This window comes from Tachysurus fulvidraco, chromosome 14, assembly GCF_022655615.1.
Source record: "Tachysurus fulvidraco isolate hzauxx_2018 chromosome 14, HZAU_PFXX_2.0, whole genome shotgun sequence".
NCBI lineage: Eukaryota > Metazoa > Chordata > Actinopteri > Siluriformes > Bagridae > Tachysurus > Tachysurus fulvidraco.
Window position 1 is genome coordinate 11,597,228 of NC_062531.1, and position 16,297 is coordinate 11,613,524.

At 35.8% G+C, this 16,297-nt stretch overlaps 2 protein-coding genes across 2 annotated transcripts; both read right to left on the reverse strand.

The window, feature by feature from the left end:
• Positions 1 to 1,152: 1,152 nt before the first annotated feature.
• Positions 1,153 to 5,662, reverse strand: LOC113656211 (matrix metalloproteinase-9-like). Its single transcript, XM_027167333.2, has 13 exons — positions 5,516 to 5,662; positions 5,008 to 5,246; positions 4,213 to 4,361; positions 3,922 to 4,050; positions 3,521 to 3,694; positions 3,255 to 3,428; positions 2,936 to 3,109; positions 2,650 to 2,805; positions 2,283 to 2,511; positions 1,892 to 2,031; positions 1,653 to 1,803; positions 1,416 to 1,519; positions 1,153 to 1,274 (listed from the first exon to the last, which is right to left on the reverse strand). The coding sequence occupies exons 1-13, from the start codon at positions 5,645 to 5,647 to the stop codon at positions 1,168 to 1,170; spliced, it is 2,058 nt and encodes a 685-aa protein (XP_027023134.2). The 5' UTR covers positions 5,648 to 5,662; the 3' UTR covers positions 1,153 to 1,167.
• Positions 5,663 to 9,602: 3,940 nt separating this feature from the next.
• On the reverse strand, positions 9,603 to 14,209 carry mmp9 (matrix metallopeptidase 9). Its single transcript, XM_027167332.2, has 13 exons — positions 13,955 to 14,209; positions 13,490 to 13,728; positions 13,050 to 13,198; positions 12,759 to 12,887; positions 12,357 to 12,530; positions 12,091 to 12,264; positions 11,752 to 11,925; positions 11,466 to 11,621; positions 11,098 to 11,326; positions 10,690 to 10,829; positions 10,451 to 10,601; positions 10,225 to 10,328; positions 9,603 to 10,075 (listed from the first exon to the last, which is right to left on the reverse strand). Exons 1-13 carry the CDS (start codon positions 14,084 to 14,086, stop codon positions 9,969 to 9,971), a joined length of 2,058 nt encoding a protein of 685 aa, XP_027023133.2. The 5' UTR covers positions 14,087 to 14,209; the 3' UTR covers positions 9,603 to 9,968.
• Between the last annotated feature and the right edge of the window lie 2,088 nt (positions 14,210 to 16,297).

The following is a 16,297-nucleotide window of genomic DNA, read 5'->3' on the forward strand; positions in this document are numbered from 1 at the left end:
TTTTTTTGATGGCCTTACATTCATCGTTGGATATAAATATGTCTAGTTTTACGTCAGTTTGAAAATAATTTCATGTCAAAATGTGGGGTATGTCAAAAAGCACCCACTTGGAGGAATGATGTAGAATCATGTTCATGTTTGTTTCCATTTAACTTTCTAATTCTACATTGCTCCTAGGTCAGTAAGAGAATTATTAATTCAGATTATTTGTTGAATTAAACCTATATTAGAGCAGAGAAATTGGCATGTGATCAGAATAGACACACAGCAATTTATTAGAGACACCTGTACACCTGCCTGTTCATGTAATTATTTAATAAGCTAATCATATATTAGGTTAGTTTTATTAAGCCTGTGTCCATTGTAGCTTCAGATTAAAGTCAAGAGGCTTTTGTTGTCAAAATTTCAAACATATTTAACTTTCCTCCATGACCCTGGTGCTACATAAGACATGAACCAGATGTGACCTTGAGGATTCTAAGTACTAGAGCTGGTTCCATCTGAAAGTAAGACTGTAACAGTCTGATGTAGTTCTCTGAGAAAACTTTGGTAAAGAATGAAGTGAAAAAACAAACAGATTTTCTGGGCTTGGATATGCAGAAATGTTGCTAATATTATTGGTTTACGACCATAAAATGACTGCCTTCAATAATGAATTGAAAAATCAATGGGTCATAATCAATAATGATGGGAATTTAAAAAAATTGCTGTTTAATAGTGAAAATGTTGTAGTCTCTGGTCTATTGTAAACTTTTTTTAGTCATTAACAGATATTTATTGCTGAATATTTTTAGCTAAATTAGTACTGCCAGTGGTTTAACATAGTGGACCTTACACACAGGATAGATTTTAAATGGTTGCATTTGTCTTTTAAAATCCTGCTATTTATAATGTACACTATTTATTCTATAGAAATAAATCAGACAATTGTTCAAAACATAACTGTTTTAATTCAAAAAACAAGTAATAGTAAATGTATTTCAGCATAAATAAAACCAATATATTATTAATCTTATCATTTACCAAGCATGGATTTCTTAATATAACTTTAAGATATTCTTCATTATTATACTGTAACACTTTTTATTTTACTGTATGTTAGTTTTGAGATTTGCATTTCAGTTAGATGTGCTTTCCTTATAATGCCTCAGTCTGATGAAATCTAATTCAGAAGTTGGGACAATTCAGGAGTTCATAGATATATCCAACTCTATCAACCTGATACTTGCTGGTCATTCTCCAGTAGTAGATCTCTCGACAGAAGAAATAGTGCCCTGAAGTAAAACAAATATAGAGAAAAACTTTGAGTATGAGCGCTAAAAAAATGACATTTTGTCAAGTTAAAAAGAACTTGATATTTAGTTACTTTTTGCAAACAGATACTGACTATTATACTGCCAATATAAACAATTTACCATTATAGAGGAACACATCATGGGCATCCACTGGAACCCCACCAAATTTGTTGTCAATGTGGTATGGGTATCCTTTATCTATCTTCTGAGTCTTCAGATTCAGCCTAGGAAAATGAACCATGATCAAAAGCAGTGAAAATTAATTCTACCTCTAATATTGTATATATAATATAAGTGGGTTTTTTTTTTATTATATAAGCAAGATAGACAAAAAGCTTTAGATAGACCTATAATCACCTCCAGTAATTCTCTCCACTAAAAAGCAGCACCTTGCCCTTTCCCCTCTGCAATGATCCTTCAACCTTCTTTAAACTTCCAGGCAAACCAAGTTTTTCAATACTGCGTGGTCCCCGTACATCCTTTCCAGTGAACTCCCAGAACTGAGTTCCTGAAACAAATTGAGAATCTTTGATGAATTACATAATCATTGATTACAGAACCTATTTAAGAAAGAATTAATTATGACTGTATTTTACCTGCAAAGAAGTACATTTGTTTTGTAAGAGGGTCCTCAAAAGCAGTGTCGAGCTTGGCTGGCAGACCAGGCCATCTCTCAGAGACCATGAAAGGGCCTTTGTGTTCCTTGTTACCACGATTTGAGGATGTCCAGTAATACCTAATAGGGAAGAAAGATTAGTTCCTTTAAGTTCCTTTAATGTCTATAACTTCATTTATAACTAAACTTTCAGGACTACCACAGATCTTAAATTTGATCTATATGCATAATATTTTTATTGTTTGAAGCTGCACCTACTCCATCCTCCATTCCATTCAAACAAACTGTGTTATCATGAAAATTCACTTTATATACTTTGGGGGTATATAGAGCCTTGGCTATACAATTGCATGCAGCCTACCGGTTCTTACCCATCTTTGAAGAAGTGAAGCTCTCCCTGGATCTCTGTGATTGCATCAAATTTGTCCACCGTGCAAGGATCCACTGAGGGGTCCACAGGTGTATATACAGATGGAGTTGTGGTGGAAGCTGTAGATGGAGTCGTCTGTGGTGTTTTTTTATTGGGTTTGCCAGTAGAAACCGGAGAAGATGTAGTGGTTGATGGCTTTGGTGGAGTCGGCTTTGGGCCTTTTTTGGGTCCTGAATAAAGTAAAAGATAAGAATATATCATTAGCTAACATAATTGTTTTGTTTTTCATAATAGTTGGATTAGCATGCTATCTTGTTAGACCAGTTATAAAACGCATGAATATACAGTAACCATGATTATCAGCTTACCATAAAGATACTGGATGCCCTCAATGTCATCCTGATGCAAAGAGAAGTCAGCTATATATTTGTACATGGGGTACATCAGAGCATCCTGTATGTTGGAATGATCAAGACCAAGAGCATGTCCAAACTCATGGGCTGCCACCAGGAACAGACTGTAACCTGTGACAAGCAGTAATATTGGTTCATAGTCGCATATATGCATAATTCTCAATGTTTCCATATATGTATTAGCTATAGTTAAAACGAGAGATTAAGATAGATGCTAGATTAAGAAGACTAAGAAAATTACCCTTATCTGGGCAAAATCCCCATTTCTGGTCCTTGTCATAGTTGCTGGTTGTGGCACACCAGAGTTTTCCATCACTACGGCCTTCACTTGTGCAGGAAGTATAGGACTTCTCCAGGAAGATGAAAGGAAACTGACACGGCTCCCCTTCAGAGTTTCCACCAATCACAGCAGTATCTGTTGGCCAAAATGTATACACATACAGTTCATTTGCTGATGAAAGGCAGTTGTGTGATAGAACTTATTTTTTGATTAATTTTGAAATAAGACCTGGTTTTGAAAAGGTTATTATATTATAGCTTAAAGCATTAAAGGCTCTCACCTCGGTTAGGACAGAACCCATATTTTTTGTCCTTGTCGAAGCTGGATGTAGTAGCACACCAGCGATACCCATCATCACGTCCATCAGTGGTACAACTGGTGTATGTTTTCCCCTCAAACTCAAACGGAAAGACACAAGCTTCACCATCTGCATTTCCATCAAATGTGTACAGAACTGTGGAGAGAGACAGACACAGTTACTTTATCATCTCACATACACTGAAACAATGCTCAGAACTTTACATGGAGAAATAATGCAGAACTTACGCTCGCTTGGGCAGAAACCATATTTCTTGTCTTTGTCATAATCAGCAGTTGTGGCACACCATGGCAGGCCATCTTCACGACCTTCAGTGGTACAACTAGAATAGGACTTTCCCTCAAACCGGAATGGGAAATTACACAGTGCACCATCTGCATTGCCGAAGTAGGTCTTGATTGCTGGAAGGAAAAGAAAAAACAAAAAACACACATTCATAGTTAAATAAAACGAAACTGTGAGAATCAGCTTACAGTTTCAAGGAAGACATGCACATGTGTGTTCTCGGTAATTATATAATCAAACCTCTAGAGGGAGCTATAGCTTAATATCTGAACATTTGGGCAGCATCAATGCTGCTGTACTTGACAAATATTTTATGATTGATAAATGGACCAAAGACTCTTACCGGGTCCCTTGCCAAGTGTCCAGTATTCATCATCATCAAAGTGAGCATCTCCCTGCACTCCTTCACCTGGAGGATAAGCGTGTGCCAGCAAGCCATCTTTCCCATCAAATGGGTAGAAATCTCCATGATCTATAATAAACATATCCTGTTTTAAGAGTTTCCCTTTAAACAAACTGTAAAATTACACCGATACTACACTGCTTAAGGAGATCTGATGTGAGGATTTGACTGTATTTATACTTTATTCTTGGGTAGCTGGTATCAAGCATCACCTTTTGATTAAAAACTTACCTTTTTTTCCGAATGAGATCATGATATCAGCAGTGCCATCGTAGAGCCGTCTGAAAGTTAGGGGTGTGACATCACTCCACACTTTGAAGGCTCGGGCGAAGGCATCGTCAATAGTAGAGACGTCTAAGTCTGGTGAGTAGTTCAGAATCCTACAGAAAAAAATCATAGAAAGTAAGTAATATTACAATGGTGAACTTTTGACCTAATCCTGTAGCTTTATTGTCTAATGCTGGGTATTCTTTCCCTTTTCTAAAGCGACTTAGAGAAGTACATTGAAGTTTCTATTAATGAATATATGAATAATGGTTCAACTGGAAATCTGCTAACATCAGTCAAAAAGTCTGTTGGGAAGGTAATATAACAAGAAATGCAAACAGACAGCACACTTTTTTTTATCTAGTTTAGGTATTTGAGGACATCTAGTGGAGGTTCATTCTACGACCTAGGAGCCAGAACAGAGAAGTGAATCATGCCTTTTTTTATGTACCATGAGAGACGATGGGTTCATAATAAGAAGTGCCAGAGGATCCGAGGGAGTGCGGTGCACTGCAGGGTGTAATATGTGCTTTGTAGGCAAGCATCAGCATTTTAAATCTGATCCAGGCTATAGGAAGACTGTGGGATTCCCTTCTTTTTTGGGATTCTTTCCATAATTGATGATCTATTGCATTTCTAAACAAATAACTATTGATTTTCTTGAATGATCATCTGTGTTGGCAGCATTACACAGAATGCAAACACATGAAAAGATTTAATATTTATTTTTCTTAACATCTTAAACATTAAAACACATACCTGTATGTAACGTCATTGTGATCCCACTTCAGGTCTCCGTCAAATGTTTTGTAGTTGCGGACGTCTGGCACACCACAGCGTGGCTTCTTCATGGCATCAATTGTTGGTTGATCCAGCTCACCAGTCTCTTCCAGACCCAGCTGAGTCTGTAACCTCTTCAGAGCTTTAGAATTCGACACTGCTCCTTGTCGTCCACTCTTATGCAGAATCATCTTATAACCAAAGCGCTCCAGGTAGCTCTAGAGACAAACAAACAAACAAGCAAACAGAAAGGCAATCAGACAAACCTACACAAACCCATGTATAATTTCCTATAATAAGAATTTTAATCGTGCCATCTGTCCACATATGAATCTTGTATCTATGGATGAATAAACATGCAGCGATACCTATAGTTAACACCTAAACGTCTGTTAGAGTTAAATAATATATTTACCAGAACATGCTAACATGTTTAACAATGTGCTATATTTGTGTGAAAAAATGAAAGAAAAACAGCAATACTCACATCAGCCATCTGTATGTCTGTCATGTTTTTGAGTATATCCTCGGGGAAGGACACATCTTTGGAATCAATTGGTTTGGACCATGCACTTAAAGTGCAGGCCCCAAGAACCATGAATGCCAAGATACTCCTCATGGTGAGAACGTTCAGCAACTGATTTGTAAAATAAAACACAACTTCCCGAAAGTCTGTCTCTGAAAAGTCTCTAGATGAGTCGAGTCTTTTTTAGTCTTCTTCTCACTGATCTTACTCTGAACTAACATTCTGCAATCAGTATTTATACCTTCGATGAGCCATAATTACTTTATCCCAGCCCACTTCCGCTTGTGAACACCCACAACAAACCAAGTCATATTTTTAAAAATCTTTTTATTTTTGAATTCACAAGCAGTCATTCCAAGAAAGGGAATTCCATTGAAGATGCTTACTACAACAACAAAAAAAAATTGACCAGAATGGAATATACACAATTAAAGTTAATCGTTCTTTCTACTCATTCTTATTTCAATACAAACTAACTTCTTATATATTATCCAAACAAATTATTAATTAGTATGATAATTATTTAAAATCTTAATTATTATTGTGGTGTTCAAATGAACAGTTTGGGGCAGTTTATTAAAAGAGACATGAATATATTCAGTCTGTTATTTACATAAATAAAATGATTACAAAACTAGCAACAAACCAGGTTTAGTTACCACAGTGACATTGTTATTTTTATTAAGAAATGCAATGCTTTTTTGTCACTTCCGCTGCCTGCCTATTGTGGACCGTTATCCACAATAGTGATGTTTGATAATTTCCCAGAACAGATCTATGAAAGTCTCCTACGTAGACATACTGTAATTCTTCTTCTTTTTTCTTACTCAATCATATAAATATTCAAATGAAATACCTTACAGCTTGTTGAAATGTGGAAGTTGGTGGCGATACAGGATGATACAGTGCCTTAGTCATCATGTCAACTTTAGCAATAGTCATACTAATTTATATGTCATTTAACCGCGCAGGTTTACATCACAGCTGCCTGTTACAGTATGTCACTTTCCATAGTATAATGTAAACTAATTAGGAGTGCTAGAGCTTCCTTCCTTCTATCTTTTTTATTTTATTTTTGTTATGGTTCTGACGCTGTTGTTAAATATTTATAACACAATATTTTACTGTACGTAACACACACATTAATCAGAGAAATACCCAAGAAAAACGTATTACAGAGTCATTCATGAATATATAGTTAGAGAACAGTTTTGAGCAGAAAAAACACATAGGCACTTGACTATATATTTGTATGCCATGTGAGGTTAAAACAATATTATCATTTTCACAGTATGCCCGAGACATATGTACATAGAAATGCTTATGGCGAGGGTAAAATAAGCTAATGACATAATAGAACAAAACACACACACACACACACACACACACACACACACACACACACACACACACACACACACACACACACACACACACACACACACACACACACACACACACACACACAAACAAGTACATTATAACTACTGTATAACCGAAAGGAAAGCTACACAGAGCACAGATACAGTAATGGCATTAAAGTTATATAAAGTGGCAGAAGAGTGATGACCAGGATGCTTTTTGGTACAGCAGTAGAAGTTGATGAAAGTTTTATTTGTTTCTGTACATGCACACACTGACCGCTTTATTAGGAACACCTGACCAAATGCCTACTGATGCAGTTGTCCTATCAGCAAATCCGAGGTCAGTAGAATGATGCACAAAATCTGTTCAGGTGCTTCAGTTAATGTTCACATCATACGTCAGATTGGGAATAAAGGTCACCTCAGTTTGACTTTGTCTGTGGTATGGTTGTTTTTAATATTTCAAAAACAGCTGATCTCCTTACATTTTATTTTAATGCTTTCAGTTATATGTTGATGAGAGGTCTGAGCTAAAGGGCCAAGTCTGAGCTGACAGGGAAGTTCTGGCAACTCAAATAGTTACTGTAGGGATAGGATTAAAAAGACATAAAGCTATTATTCATCTATTTTTTAAATTATTATAACGATATTAATCCACCTTAAATCTCAATCTGACAGAAATTTCAGTTGAGTTGGCCTTAATTACTTTTAATCGAGGTGAATACACTAACCATCTTTTTCTACTAAACAATTAGTATTAAACATATGAGATTATTATTGGATAATAAAAGAATTATTATTCTGCCTGTAAACAGATAATCGCAAAAAATGTATTATTTATGTAACTATTGTGAGTTTTGCTTTGAGTCAAACGTGTATGTGTCAAATTTGCTTTGTTTTTTGTATGAAATTCGTGGTACAGGACATTTATTTTCCATAATGAAAAATTACTCTATTGCACTACAATATTTGTTGAAAATATACATCTGCTAGAACCAGTATTTAAAAAGTAAGTGTATAGCCGTGTTACAGTAAGAAATTAGGACATATTACATCTTATTGCACCATTTGTTTAAGGAAAGAGTGCTCTGGTGTTGAAAATACCAGCTGACTAATGTTGTAAGTGTTGTCTGAGGCATTGCTTTTCAGATTTTCATGGGAAACTAATACCATGTATGAGGGTTTGTGTCAGGAGGAAGAAGAAGAGATTGGTGTGAGGGAGACATTCATCTTTATTGCTTAATGGAGTGCTTGATCTCCCTGAGAGTATCGCTTTGATAACTTTTGTGCTGCTTAAACATTTAGTGGATGAGAAACCTTGCAGTGTTTCTTTCTACAACATGTTTCTGGTATCTGATTTAGCCAATGGTCATGTCACAGAGAGTAAGGAAAGATTGAATGAAGTTTGCCTGTGATGCTGATTAAATATATATAACATTTGTGTGTGTGCGTGTGTGTGTGCGTGTGTGTGCGTGTGTGTGTGTGTGTGTGTGTGTGTGTGTGTGTGTGTGTGTGTGTGTGTGTGTGTGTGTATCTATTTAAAAACAGGATTAGAAACCAGATATATATACAGTATAATATACCTTAGTGAAGGGGTAATATCCTGTTGTCCTGTTGCCCAAAAAAGCATGAAAATCTTCATATTTAGGTTAATAAAAGGCATCAGTAACATATGCGTTTAGTAACTTAATCATTTACAGTGATAATAATTTGGACATATACAGTAATCCAATACTATACAATGAATGTACAGTACTGTATGTATTGCTAACAGTGTTTACTGTTACTCAGCACATCAGCTTTTCTTTATTCTGCTTGTTTTTTCTGTGCATTTTCTCCCATGAATAAGCTTTGAATGACCCAAAGCGCTTCCATGGAGGAGGCCTGTGGTTCTAATGCAGATGCAGAAATGATAATTGTTAACATTTTAATCCTGCCTTCAACTGTTTGTAGCCAATGTTTTCATGTCAATCTTTAAGCCTTCTCGATCTTATTTGAGTAGTTGCGTGTGCTCATTACGGAAACAGTCCATTTAAAGCCAGCAGTCGACTTATTTAGAAGGCAGCGTATTTAATAAAACAATGGTGTGAGATGCTCAGTGTCACCCGTTTCTGTTCTTAATTAAGACTACAACATACAACTAAGGAATAGAGAATTTTCTTTTTAAGTAAACGTATGGTTGTAATCCTTTAAGCTTTTATTAACAGCTTTATCTCTTGCCATATATCCTATTATTGTTTATTGTCATTCCATTACTATTGTTGTCACTATTTTTGTACTTGTAATCGTCATTTGAACTACTTTTTTGTATGAAAGGTTCTATATACTGTATCAAGAAGATAATGAGGATGATAATCATTAACATCATCATTATTACTACTGCTGCTAATACTACTATTACTTACTACCATATGTCCAGCTGTGTCATTAGACTTCAGTGTACTGTATGGGCATTAAAAATTAATCTGTCTAGATTTTACACATAGTCACTCCTTCTACTCTCAGTAGTGCTGTATATTATGAGCATGACACTCTGAACCTATGATATATCTGTGCTTATTGTAATTATTTACTGAATATGGGATAGATGTGTAGATTTTAACATAAGATTTTAACAAATTAAATGCGAAAAAGAACATCGGTGATGACAAGAGCATAATAATAAGGACCAGAAAAAACATATCCAGACTTAAAATAAAAATTTATTTCATTATTCATATGACAAAATACTACTGATTTTATAAATAAATTAGACAATTGTGAAAAACATTCACTTGTGCAAATTTAGACTATAAGGTAACGAAATAGAACGGAGAAGACAAAATATATTTTAAAATATCTTAACCAATATAACATTAACTAACTTAACCTTAATTAACTTTATTATTTGCTCCAGGCAAATATTTCTTAATATTACACATAAAAACTTTATTACACATACAAACTTTATTGCTTATACTCTTTCGATAATACTTTCTTTTTGAAAACACATATGTGGGATTTGCTTTTCAGTTAGATGTGCTTTCCTCTTCAGTCCTATGAAATCCGATTCAGTAGTCGGGACAGTTCAGGAGTTCATAGACATATCCAACTCTATCAACCTGTCTCTTGCTGGTCATTCTCCAGTAGTAGATGTTTCGACAGAAGTAATAGTTTCCTGAAATGAAACAAATAAATAATTGTATTTTGTTTAATTCATGATCTTCAAGGGTATCTCTATCTGGAACTGAATTTCAATTTAAATTAAATTTGACGTGGATATTTTAGCAATTGCAGATTATTTCATTGCTAAGGAAAAGAACTAACCTTTAAAGAGGAACACATCGTGAGCATCCACTGGAACCCCACCAAAGGTCATGTCTGTCTGTTGTGGGAACCCTTTATCCATCTGCTGAGTCTTCAGATCCATCCTAAGTACATGAACAAGGGCCAAAGGCAGTGGACATTAGTTCAACATCATATAGTTCATGTAAATGGCATGCATGTATTTGAAGCAAGAGCATCAGAAAGTTTTAGATAGACCTGTAATTACCTCCAGTAATTCTCCCCACTAAAAAGCAGCACCTTGCCCTTTCCCCTCTGCAATGATCCTTCAACCTTATCCACGTTGGCAGGCAAACCAAGTTTCTCAATACTGCGTGGTCCCCGTACATTCTTTCCAGTGAACTCCCAGAACTGAGTTTCTGAAACAAATTGAGAATCTCAAATGTAAATCTCATAAAATAAATAACTGGAAAAGATTATAGTAAATTATCTCAGTCTGTATTTTACCTGCAAAGAAGTACATTTGTTTTGTAATAGGGTCCTCGAAAGCAGTGTCGAGCTTAGCTGGCAGACCAGGCCATCTCTCAGAGACTAAGAAAGGGCCTTTGCGTTCCTTATTACCACTACTTGAGGACGTCCAATAATACCTAATGGGAAAGAAAAATTAATTCCTTTAATATCATGAGACAGCACTGAGTAACTACATATAACTAAACTTTCAAATGTTGCTATACTCATAATAATTTTAGTACTTGAAGCAGCACCTGCTGGTGTCTTCAAGCGCTCAAACCAGACCACAAAGGCTCATTATTTTGAACTGATCAGGTGTTCTTGTGGTTATTTATTGGCTGTTAGGGCATGTTACGATCATAAACGTTCAAGTTCCTCAATAGTACTTTTCCATGCAGTTCTTACCCATCTTTGAAGAAGTGAAGCTCTCCCTGGATCTCTGTGATTGCATCAAATCTATCCGCCGTGCAAGGATCCACTGAGGGGTCCACAGGCGTAAACACAGATGGAGTTGTGGTGGAAGCTGTAGATGGAGTCGTCTTTGGTGTTTTTTTAGTAGGTTTGGCAGTAGAAATTGTAGATGCTGTAGTGGTTGATGGCTTTGGTGGAGTAGGCTTTGGGCCTTTTTTGGGTCCTGAATAAAGTAAAAGATAAGAATATATCATTATGTAACATCATTTTTTTGTTTTTCATAACGGTTGGACAAACATGCCATCTTGTTAGATCAGTTATAAAAATGCATGAATATACAGTAACCATGATTATCAGCTTACCATAAAGATACTGGATGCCCTCAATGTCATCCTGATGCAAAGAGAAGTCAGCTATATATTTGTACATGGGGTACATCAGAGCATCCTGTATGTTGGAATGATCAAGACCAAGAGCATGTCCAAACTCATGGGCTGCCACCAGGAACAGACTGTAACCTGTGACAAGCAGTAATATTGGTTCATAGTCACATATATGCATAATTCTCAATGTTTCCATATATGTATTAGCTATAGTTAAAACGAGAGATTAAGATAGATGCTAGATTAAGAAGACTAAGAAAATTACCCTTATCTGGGCAAAATCCCCATTTCTGGTCCTTGTCATAGTTGCTGGTTGTGGCACACCAGAGTTTTCCATCACTACGGCCTTCACTTGTGCAGGAAGTAAAGGACTTCTCCAGGAAGATGAAAGGAAACTGACACGGCTCCCCCTCAGAGTTTCCACCAATCACAGCAGTATCTGTTGGCCAAAATTTATACACATGCATTTCATTGGCTAATGAACAGCAGTTTTGTGATGTAGCATTTTCTTTGATTAATTTTTAAACACCTGGTTTTGAAAAGATTATTAGATTATATCTATATTTTATGTGTTGAATTATGAAGATGCATTAAAGGCTCTCACCTCGGTTAGGACAGAACCCATATTTTTTGTCCTTGTCGAAGCTGGATGTAGTAGCACACCAGCGATACCCATCATCACGTCCCTCAGTGGTACAACTGGTGTATGTTTTCCCCTCAAACACAAACGGAAAGACACAAGCTTCACCATCTGCATTCCCATCAAATGTGTACAGAACTGTGAAGAGAGACAGACACAGTTACTTTATCATCTCACATACACTGAAACGATGCTCAGAGCTTTACATGGAGAAATAATGCAGAACTTACGCTCGCTTGGGCAGAAACCATATTTCTTGTCCTTGTCAAAATTAGCAGTTGTGGCACACCATGGCAGGCCATCTTCACGACCTTCAGTGGTACAACTAGAATAGGACTTTCCCTCAAACCGGAATGGGAAATTACACAGTGCACCATCTGCATTGCCGAAGTAGGTCTTGATTGCTGGAAGGAAAAGAAAAAAACAAAAAACACACATTCATAGTTAAATAAAACGAAACTGTGAGAATCAGCTTACAGTTTCAAGGAAGACATGCACATGTGTGTTCTCGGTAATTATCTAATCAAACCTCTAGAGGGAGCTATAGCTTAATATCTGAACATTTGGGCAGCATCAATGCTGCTGTACTTGACAAATATTTTATGATTGATAAATGGACCAAAGACTCTTACCGGGTCCCTTGCCAAGTGTCCAGTATTCATCATCATCAAAGTGAGCATCTCCCTGCACTCCTTCACCTGGAGGATAAGCATGTGCCAGCAAGCCATCTTTCCCATCAAATGGGTAGGGGTCTCCATGATCTATAATAAACATATCCTGTTTTAAGAGTTTCCCTTTAAACAAACTGTAAAATTACACCGATACTACACTGCTTAAGGAGATCTGATGTGAGGATTTGACTGTATTTATACTTTATTCTTGGGTAGCTGGTATCAAGCATCACCTTTTGATTAAAAACTTACCTTTTTTTCCAAATGAGATCATGATATCAGCAGTGCCATCGTAGAGCCGTCTGAAAGTTAGGGGTGTGACATCACTCCACACTTTGAAGGCTCGGGCGAAGGCATCGTCAATAGTAGAGACGTCTAAGTCTGGTGAGTAGTTCAGAATCCTACAGAAAAAATCATAGAAAGTAAGTAATATTATAATTATGAACTTTTGACTTAATCCTGTAGCTTTATTGTCTAATGCTGGGTATTCTTCCCAGCATTAGACAATCTAAACAAATGACTGATTTCTATGAATGATTATTTGTGGTGACAGTGGGAAAGTATATTGTAACTGTTTCCAAAAGATTGCATTTTATAATAGCTAATATGTTTAATAGAATAGAATAGAGTAGAATACTATATACTAAAATACATAGACTATAAACTAGAATACTAAATCCTAAAATGTTTACCTGTATGTAACGTCATTGTGATCCCACTTCAGGTCTCCGTCAAATGTTTGGTAGTTGCGGACGTCTGGCACACCACAGCGTGGCTTCTTCATGGCATCGATTGTTGGTTGGTCCAGCTCACCAGTCTCTTCCAGACCCAGCTGAGTCTGTAACCTTCTCAGAGCTTTATGAGTCAGCACTGCTCCCTGTCGTCCACTCTTATCCAGAATCCTTTTATAACCGAAGCGCTCCAGATAGCTCTAGAGACAAACAAAACAGAAAATCAGGAAACTTCCTAAAAACACATGTAATTTCCTCTGATAATATATTTACTTGTGTTATTTGAAAAACATATGTACATACATACAGTCAATAAATGATCATGTTACTTACAGTACAGTGAACAAGTATACTTTGGTAAATAATTATGTTCAACAATGTGCTACAATTGTGTGCAAAAAATGAAAGAAAAACAGCAATACTCACATCAGCCATCTGTATGTCTGTCATGTTTTTGAGTATATCCCCGGGGAAGGACACATGTCTGGAATTAATTGGTTTGGACCATGCACTTAAAGTGCAGGCCCCAAGAACCATGAATGCCAAGATACTTCTCATGGTGAGAACTTTCAGCAACTGATTTGTAAAATAAATCACAGCTTTCTGAAAGTCTGTCAGAGTGTCAAGTCTTCTTTAGTCTTCTTTTTCTGGCTGTTCTTGCCCTCTGTGTATTCTTGAGGTCCTGCAACCAGTATTTATAGGTCTGATGAGACATAAATTACTCAGCCTCATCCCCTTTATGCCGCCCACTTTACCCACCCCACACCCACAACAGAGTATGTAGTATTTTTTTTTTCATTTTAAATTCTGTAGCATTCATTCCAAAAGGGGAATTCCATGAACGATACATAACTCTAGCATAGAATTATTTTTTATGCATTTCTGTATACAAATTTTTAATTTAAATTATTTATTTGATCTTACTCTTAATCTTAATCTTACAAATTCTTATTAATATGATAATAAATTACAGACTTTTTTAAGATTATTTTAGAGAAAAGGTGAAGAGTTAACTTTTATTTATTATTAAATCAACAAAATAACAAATAAACTGAACACCCGAGGCAGTTTATTTAAAGACGTCCAGAAATAGAAATAACAAAATTTTCATCTGTTTAGTGATGAAAGTTTTACAACACTATAGCCTCCGATTTCGGGTTGCCACAACGTCTTCCTGTTTTGATTTGTGAAACCCAATATTTTAAAACCATTATTTCTTCAGACACATAGTGGTGTTGAATACAACAGAAAACAGAATATGCAATACGTTTAAACGACATGAATAATACAATACAAACAAACAAATATAAACTTTTAATAAAAGATATGCTGAGTGCATGTTATACGTATATTATAATAATATTAACAATAATATTATAAAACAATAATATTTAATTTAATTATGTTTGATCCTGGTTGATTTAAGTCCACAATGCAGTATACTAAATGCAAATAAAATAATATAATATAAAACATTATCTTGTTAACTATATCAGTTTTAGTAATAGACTGAATCAGATTGGATCAAGCTGGATGTATTTTAACTACAGGGCTATGTATTAGCACTGCTTATTACATCACTTACTGCTTATTACATCACATTTCACACACACACACACACACACACACACACACACACACACACACACACACACACACACACACACACACACACACACACACACACATATGTGCACAGCATATACAGCAATACAGTATACAGTATATATGCTGTGCATGTGTCACTTCCCTGTGTTTTTTTTTTTGCTTGATAGTGGATATATCTAGATTTCTTGACCTGCTTTGTTTTGTAATTTGACTCATGCTATACAGTATATTATGACTATGACTACAGGATTTTTAATATAGAACACTTTTTGTTACTTTTTTGTTCAATCTATACAGTTTATATGTTCTCCCTATGTTTACCTGGATTTCCTGAAGGTTTTATAGTTTACTCCCACATCCCAAAGAAATGGCAGAAGGTTGATTTTAATTCTGCTTCTAGGTGTGAATGTGTGTTTAATGAGCTGTAATGGATTGGCACCTAAATTTCCAGGAAAACCTCTGGGTTAACTTCAAGGTTTACTGAATATGAATTTTATATAGTTTGGTTTTGATAGTTTGTTCCACAAGTTCTACAATCAAAAGAGGTGTCAAGGGGCCTAGAATTTAACTGGATTAGATAATAACAAAATGTAATTATTTGCCCCTACTGCACATTTTAATTAGCACTGACTCACCATCGTCTCTGGCTTTTAAATAGTGATGTAACAAGCCTATAACTATACAAGTTATAATACCTTGTCTGACACAATAGTCTTGCACTGATGGTAAAAATCTGGCTGTATTGAAGGTGAGGTAAATCTGTACATGATGTTTGTTCAGGGAATAGGAGGGAGTGACATAACATAACAGGATGCTGACTAAGATCCTGCTGCCACATTTAAACATTCAGCTAGAAATATTGCACAAGTGCTGCTTTTTCTCTAATGTGGACATATCTAACCACATCAGCCGGATCTTCTGATTTCTACAATCTTTCTAAATAGCCATGTTTCATGCATCGGTACTACTCCAGTGTGCACTGGTTTTGTTAGGAAACAGAGCTTGAAAATAATTGCATCATGCCGCATTATGCATAACACCTAAAGTGTACAGGTTTCAATGATAGTGGCTCTCATTCTCAGGGAATTCAGATGCATTGAGTTATGTGCTTGATATTATAACATAACTATCTAGACTTAAGTGCAACCATTACAGAAAATC

Excerpts from the sequence above, each read along its gene's own strand:
- mmp9 (XM_027167332.2), bottom strand. The coding sequence starts at position 14,086 with ATGAGAAGTATCTTGGCATTCATGGTTCTTGGGGCCTGCACTTTAAGT. Across the intron at positions 10,602-10,689 it reads ACAAATGTACTTCTTTGCAG|AAACTCAGTTCTGGGAGTTC; the intron begins GTAAAATACAGA and ends AATTTGTTTCAG. Across the intron at positions 10,076-10,224 it reads CGATGTGTTCCTCTTTAAAG|GAAACTATTACTTCTGTCGA; the intron begins GTTAGTTCTTTT and ends GTTTCATTTCAG.
- LOC113656211 (XM_027167333.2), bottom strand. The coding sequence starts at position 5,647 with ATGAGGAGTATCTTGGCATTCATGGTTCTTGGGGCCTGCACTTTAAGT. Across the intron at positions 4,362-5,007 it reads CACAATGACGTTACATACAG|GATTCTGAACTACTCACCAG; the intron begins GTATGTGTTTTA and ends TTTTTTCTGTAG. Across the intron at positions 2,806-2,935 it reads GGGATTTTGCCCAGATAAGG|GTTACAGTCTGTTCCTGGTG; the intron begins GTAATTTTCTTA and ends TGCTTGTCACAG.